The following is a 7,500-nucleotide window of genomic DNA, read 5'->3' as shown; positions in this document are numbered from 1 at the left end:
ACCTAAAAAAACCTTGAATTTAGTTAGGCTAATGAAAGCAAAAATAATGCATCTAAATTTTCTCTTACAAAGGCAGGGGTTAAGGAAATGCTAACACTTTTTTCATTCATCATCAGGTTATAAAGTGTGCCCTCAAACAAAGATTTTCTTTGAAGTACGGGGAGCTGAAAACACAAGAGACAGCGTATGCTGTCCTTTTACGTAAACATTAGCTGGCCATGATATGCAAGTGTGCTCTTTAAAACACTATTTTCCATCTGCCTACATTTCCTGGCTTTCATAGCCACAGATTTTCATCGATACCTCAGCACTTCATCTTCAAGTACTGGTATATCCTTTCAATATTACACGTACAAAAGTTACCATCATGGATAACATAAATGAACAGTTCACTTTTCACACACCTTCTAGTGTAAGTGCAGTGTATCTAAGCACAGTAATTTTAAGTACTACGATGCCTGACACCCTGACAGTACAACACTGGACCTGCATCAGAGAATACTTACATGAAGCCACACAGAGTTTAACGGAGTTCGGATCTGACTGCAGATCCAGCTGCATGACTGTTTTGTTCCCAATGCAGCGCCGTGGAGCGGCTGGGAGCAACAGTGACTTTTCAGTGCCTGTACCAACACCAAGAGCATCACAGTGGATGCATAACAATGCAGTCTTGCCAAAAATGACACAGACCCAGCCCCACTGTTTACAATTATTTCAATTCGCTGCATAAAATAACATTTTTGTTCATTTGTTTAAGAATAAAAAATTGTTTACTTGTGTCTCTTGTACGTAATTTGAGAAATTTCCTAAGTATCTAGATTCGTGTTACATTTACTTCTTACTGTCAATGAACTTCAAATCTTTCAAAGTGGATTGCCTTCTAATATCTCTAAACCTATCACAAAAAAATATTCTCTCTAGTTCCAGTCTCAAGGCAATGATTTGGACACTTATAGGTGTACTTTGTTTAGTGTCACCTATGGTGTAGATTGGATAGATTTTGCAAAAGATAGCATTACTTTTAAAGAAACATGCAATTTGACAAGATATTGCATTTTACCTTCATTTTATTGCCATATTTTTCATCACACTCATTGTTTTCCAACTGTCACTAAATTGTTCATTTTCTTAGCCTGCTACATTCGTAGACCTATTTACTGTTTATAAAGCAATATGCACTTACAGGTTTTGGAGATGGCTTGGGCTCCGAGGGTCGCATGTGCAAGTGGGTCATCATTGCTTGAAGACGTTCGCGTTCTTTAGAAAGCTGTTAAGAAAGAGTGGGATCAGAAGCATTTTAGAAATGACTGATACAGCTATTTCACTGCAGTGATACATCTTATCATTGAGCTTGACTTGGTGTAATGATTCCTGCATATAAAAGTCTACGTCAGTAGAAACTTATCTAAGAGGAAATGCAACTTTGGGCATAGAAAGAAAGAAAGAAAGAAAGGAAGGGAAAAAAAAGCCAACAAAAACTTTTATAGCCTTTCATATGTTAAAAGGTCAGAGAAAACAAATAGCACTTCATCTTTTTGTCAATAAGAGAATTGAGGTCACAGTTGCCTCGACAGTAACAAGTTACTAAGACCATAAATTAGAAGGCCCATAGTGTCTCTTTAAAGTCCTGTGGACACTGTTAGCAATGGGCTAGTGCCAACAGCTGTGAAGGGGTGAAGGGTCCTCAAAGCACAGTGCCTGCCAGGATTGACTACACACTTCATCCTTTCCCACTGAGGTCCAGTTAGTGCCCCCTGCAATCTGCCATCATCAATCTAATTCAATAGAGTGACAGAGCCCAGGCAGTGTGAAACACTGAACTCTGCCATCAAGTCAGCGTCGACACTGCACTGGGTCTCATTACAACTGAGGGACCCTACTTCACTGGCAGTCAGACAAAGCAAAAAATGGCATAATTGGTCACACCGCAAGCTAAATCTTCACTGCAACTCTTAGATTACAGCCTAGCCTTTGTAAATGGTAAACAGTTCTTAAGAAGCCCTCACGCTGCCTTTAAAAAACATCATGTTACTTAAACCTCTACTTTTTCCTTACTGATACCATTTTCTGATCATACACTATGTAAATATTTGTAGCTTCAGATTCGAACAAGCTACCAAATTAAAAGCAAAAAACAGAAGATGAGGAAGTGTTTGAAACATGCAACTTGATAAAAATAGCAGAATATAAAAGAGGGAAATACATTTTACAACATGAAAATATTTTTTCTTTTTTTCACAAGCTAGCTTGAGAAAAGAAATGTTCAAAATTTTATTCTAGTGATCTGGCTCTGGATACCTACAACATGATTTCAACATTAACTGCAGTAAGAATTAAACTTGGTGTTTAATACTACCATTTTCCAGAGATTTCTTGCTCTTACACCTGTAGACTGAGACTGGACTAAGGAAAATGACTTGTAAGTAATTTTAAGAGAGGGAATTATCTTTATTACTGCAGGTATTTTGAGTATGCTAGATATAATTTGATCAGTGCATCTTCAATTAAAGAATATTTGAGGCAATGGGTGGGAAGAAGGTTTCTTCTTCATATTATGTGTGGCTTCATACTATGTGTGCGACAATTTAGAGACAGCATTTGCCATGACATAAATTCCTAACAAACACATTAAACTAACACTATCCTGTAAATAATATAAAAGAAATAGAAGCTTTACCTGGGTTTAAAAATCTTTCATTTTAAGGGAAACGAAAATAAATTACATTATTGCATGCTCCTCTCATTGTTTTGGATTGCCAGTATTAAAGTAAAAAAAGACCCAAATAGTTTGCCTTGGCTGAAAGAAGAATAAGTATTCTTACGTGAAAAGAGAACTGTGAGACAATATTCCAAAAAGGTGAGAAAGGTGAGAGTTGTTATCCTTCTTTCTCCACATATGGCAAGAAACAGGGACAAAAATCTTAGTCCGTGGCTGCATCCCTTGAGCTCCTCTGAGCAGTCCTAAGAGGGGATGGGACTGCTGAGACATTCCCCCCCTGACTGCTGTGTGGGCAGGAGGAGACAGTGCAGTGCAAGTGTCCTGCATGGTCACCCCTGAGGCTTGTGCCCAAACTCAGTAGCCTGGTAGGTGTAGTCACAATACTGGGAGACCCCGGGGGTACTCACCACTCCCTGCATAAACAGAAGGGAGCATCCACATACATGCAGTGACCTCTAATGGTTAGAGCATGCACAGGGTACTGCAGACCTGTGATCTGAGGCATGGCACTCTCTGGGGACCTCCCTCAGTGGGTTTGACATTACACATTCTGCTTGCAGAAAAATGCCCCCTATCAGGCTGGGAGTCATTTTGGGTGGAGACATGCTCTGCTACTCTTTTATCCCACAGAACAGCACAGAAAACCACTGGGTCAGAAGGGAAAGAAGGAAGAGGGGTCCTGACCCAGCATTTTAAAAACTGAAGATAGCTTGGACCCAGTCTTTGCTCCAGGGGCTGCGTTCTTCATTCTTGATGAATAGCATTATAGTCTTAGTTCAAGCAAAATACTGTAGATAATCTTGATGTTAGATAATTATTGCATAATTTATAATGTAAAAAATCTTTAAGCAAAAAAACCTCACTTGTTTGTTAGTATCAACAAATTTAATGCAAGAAACAAATGTCTTTAAGCTAGTCACTAAGGCAAGTGTTTTCAATTTAGTTTAGGTTTATAATAAATAAGTAATAGGATAATGCATCTATGTAACAAACCTGTATTTCTAACTGCTGAACCACTTGCATTTGCACCCGACACTGAGCAGTGCTTCTGTCATCCAATGCATGTTCATTGTTAAGGTGCCTAGAGAAGGAAGTAAGACAGTGTTAAGATGAGGAAAATATCTTTATGGGTCCATTTTTCTCTCCTGCACATATGGCTTCCATTAGTTCCAATGGGAGTTGCGCAAAAAGACCTAGTCAGAGCAAGCAGTACAGACAACAATACAAAATAACAAAACTGATTATTTCATTTTCTTCTACCTAATTTCCCAGTGAGAACTGTCAGATACCCAGTTTCTATCTCCCAGGTCACATATGCCATCTAAGGGCCAATGTAACCCGTTACAAATATTTGTTAGAATGACTGAACTGATTTCCACTCCCTGTTGCTGATGCAGATGAAGAGAATCACCTTAGAATGAGTCTCCAAAAGATAAAATTGCTTTTAGGCTGCTTGAACGACTGAGAATTAATGTAGACTTTGTTAAGATTTCTCTATCTGCTCTTCTTTAATCAACAATAGAATGTCCACTACCCCTCCCCAAGAGCTCTAGGGGAACAGCCAAATTTTAATGCAGTTTCTAGAAGTAGACTCTAAGGATGAGGGAAGTGATTGTCCCCACCAGTATGAAGAAAAGTGTGCAAGGTAAAGGCAGGGGAAGGACCAGCTATGCACCTTACTAACACAGCAAGCTTCCTGAGAGAGGTTTAGGCTACACATGTGAGCTTAACAAAACAAAAACACACTCTGCGTCAGGGAAAGAGGACCTTGGTGAGCAGCTGCCTGTAACTGAAGTTCAGCCCAGACCCAAGTGGCTGTCCCCCAGACATTTCAACTGAGCAGAAATTTACAAAGATCAATTAATAATGGTTTTTTGAAGGACAATGTGTTCATTTTCTTCTCTCTCTCTTCCAGGATCAAAGAAGTCCCTTCTGGAGCTTTAATAGTGGGCTTCCTACTCCATGGAGAAGAAAACATAAGGATCAGGCTAAAGAAGAAATGGGAGCAAAGGAGTTCTGCCTTTGAATGTGGATTTACTGGCTATTTCCACTGTAGGCATGAGGGGTAAGCTTTGCAGAGACTACAATCACAGATGGTTTCACAGTTACAGGAACTAAGTTATCTATACCACAGAGGAAATGTATCTTCTTCTTTTTCTTTTTTAGCAGAATGAATCAGAGAACTGTGGAGTCATTTGATTGCTAATATATGGGGAAAATGTATTTTTCAGAAACAGTGGAAAAACAGAGGGACTGTATCTCACTTCTACTAACACTTGTGCCTTTTAAATCATGACTTCACAGGTTTAGGACCCTATGATAGAGTTTTCAGGTGAGCAAAATGTTTTGTTATTCTTGCAACAGCCATGGCTGGGGAAGAGATATAAGTAATCGTGAAAGGTTTTGTTCATTCTTTTAATATAGAATTCTATAAGAATATAGGTGTAACTTGTTTGGTAGTTTATGCTAAATTCGAGCATCACCAGGGACACATTTCCTTTATGTGAGTCATAGAACCTATAATTTATTTTCAAAGGAACTGACTTCGTTCCCCCCACTGATGCGAAAATGCACAATCAGTTTAAAAAGCAGGTAATTGCTCAGAACATATTATTCACTTGTTTTTTGAAAACTTGATTCAGAAGAATTTTACTCCCTCAATTACACAGGCATGATAGTGCATGGCCTGTTAATGTAATGGTTTAATATTCAGTTAATTGGGTACAAAATTGCCAGAAGAAGGTCTGAAGACAGATTGTAGCTCTGCATCATTACCACTATCACCAGTACACACCAGTACACTGTGCTTCCACGTGCATGTATGCTCACCTGTGTATGCTCACAGGTATATGTGGAGAACACGAGAGTAGGCAAGAGTACAGGTATAAAAGATCTCCCAGCCCAAGTTTGAGGCTACTGCATGGTCATGATTATTTATTAGTTATTACAACATCATGTGTTTGCATAACACCTTATAAAATAGATACAGACATAGTCCTTGCCCTGAGGAACTTTAAATGTAACAGCAGTATGCAGTGTGGGAGAAGAAAGTCCAGTGTAATGTAATTTCAATATGATTACACGGTAACTTGGGAGTATGTTGCAAGTTTCTTGAGAGTTAACACAGTAATCTTCAGAAAATGGTGAGATACACACATCTTTTATACCACGCTTTTACTGTGCATTTTGCTGTGCATTTTGGAGAAAAGCTACTTATGGAAACAGTAAGAGTGTAAAAATTGTTTTAAGAATTATTTTTTTCTGATCTTTCCTGCCTGTGAAGTAAGCTTGCTTTATTTATCATGCAAGTACAGGCAGTGTAGTGAAAGAAAAACTAGGTCTAATACATTTTTTAAAACCTCTAAAATAACTTTTCTCTGTATTAAGTTGCTGCACTTTTAGGGTCCAATATGTGTCAATCGGCCAAGACAGAAACACATTTTTTCCTCCCGAAGGCTGGAAATAATTCCAAAGGGTTTGTTGTTGTTCCTTTTTGTTTGTTTGTTTTTGTTTGTTTTTTAACTTGGTTTGAGTTTTTTGGTTGCTTGGTTGGTTGGTTGGGTGTTTCTTTGGTTTGGCTGGTTTTCTTGGGGGGAGGTTTTTTTTTGTTTGTTTCTTGTAATGACTTTTAAGTTATGTACAAATTGTGCTAGTCAATTTTCATACTTTATCAACATATTCCTAATTTTTTATCTTGTCTTCATCTTTTACTAATCCCATGCTAACTTGATTTATAACTGAGAAAAAGAGATCTATTTTTAAGGGGAGAATATATGCTGGAGGACTGGAAAGTGATCCTGAAGAGCTGAGTTATTGGTTTGAAAGTGTTAAGTAGACTGTGCAACACACATGCAGCTTATTCCATCATTTTGCTGCTTATTCGGTTGTTGAAAGAAACAGTATTTTCTCCTGATTATATTTGCAACACATTAGGAAATCGGGAGGCAGATTATGAACTACACGTAGCATTATAAAGCAGACTGAAATGAATGTATTATTGATAACAGAACAATATAAAAAATACAGCATGTTCTAAAAGAGGTAGAGAGGGGATGATATATTCTAGAAACATGCTGGAATGAATATTGAAGTGGGTCAAAATGTACTTTTTTTTTTCAAACAGATTTGGAGTCTGCAAAGCAAAAGATAATGCACCATTAGAGGAAAGAAGAGAGATAATTTCAACTAAAATTCTAGTGGACATTTACCCATCTCAATTAACCTCTATAAAACTTGTTACTCTTGTCAGTCTCTCTCAAAAGCAACCCAGGACTAAAATAGCAAAGTGCTATAGGTCAGGTTGAGGTGCACTGGCAGAGTTACATGGAGGGATATACACAGAACCTGTCTGCACTACGCTCATTTCCAGACAAAGCTATTATAAGCTTCTCTTTAATGAGCACTAAAATTCAGTCACACATTTTTAAAAAGAGAGCATGTGTTCTTAAAACATCATTGTTTCATGTTATAAAAGTCAAACAAAAATCCTTTGAAAACATTTGTAAAAAAAATTACAGCTTGAATACCATTGCAAATTATGTCCTTTAATGTTTTTAATTACACAGTTTATTTTTTCAGAAATGTGAAACATTTTACAGCTGAGAAAAAATACAATATATTCACAACAGCCAGTAATAGGGTAATAATTTTCATCTTGGAGAGTTTATACAAATATTATTATCTGTACTTCATAAAAAGCAAAATTTAGTGTGTAGACCTGCCAGTACCTACAAGGTGTGCAACATGCATCCTTTTTTAACCAGCACATTTCATGTGTACAT

The 7,500-nt window shown here is 37.6% G+C and overlaps 1 protein-coding gene across 1 annotated transcript in view; it reads right to left on the bottom strand.

Annotated features, from left to right (window-relative positions):
- FOXP2 (forkhead box P2) overlaps window positions 1-7,500 on the bottom strand; it is a 413,000-nt gene that overhangs the window by 39,002 nt on the left and 366,498 nt on the right. The window contains exons 12-13 of the mRNA XM_048301832.1: window positions 3,713-3,800; window positions 1,184-1,267 (exon numbers count right to left, since the gene is read on the bottom strand). Coding sequence (XP_048157789.1) covers window positions 1,184-1,267; window positions 3,713-3,800 — 172 coding nt within the window. The remainder of the gene's footprint in view (window positions 1-1,183; window positions 1,268-3,712; window positions 3,801-7,500) is intronic.

The sequence above is a fragment of the Corvus hawaiiensis genome, chromosome 4 (genome assembly GCF_020740725.1).
Source record: "Corvus hawaiiensis isolate bCorHaw1 chromosome 4, bCorHaw1.pri.cur, whole genome shotgun sequence".
Lineage (NCBI taxonomy): Eukaryota > Metazoa > Chordata > Aves > Passeriformes > Corvidae > Corvus > Corvus hawaiiensis.
The sequence above is the reverse complement of the archived record's forward strand: the minus strand, read 5'-3'. Positions and strand labels throughout refer to the sequence as shown.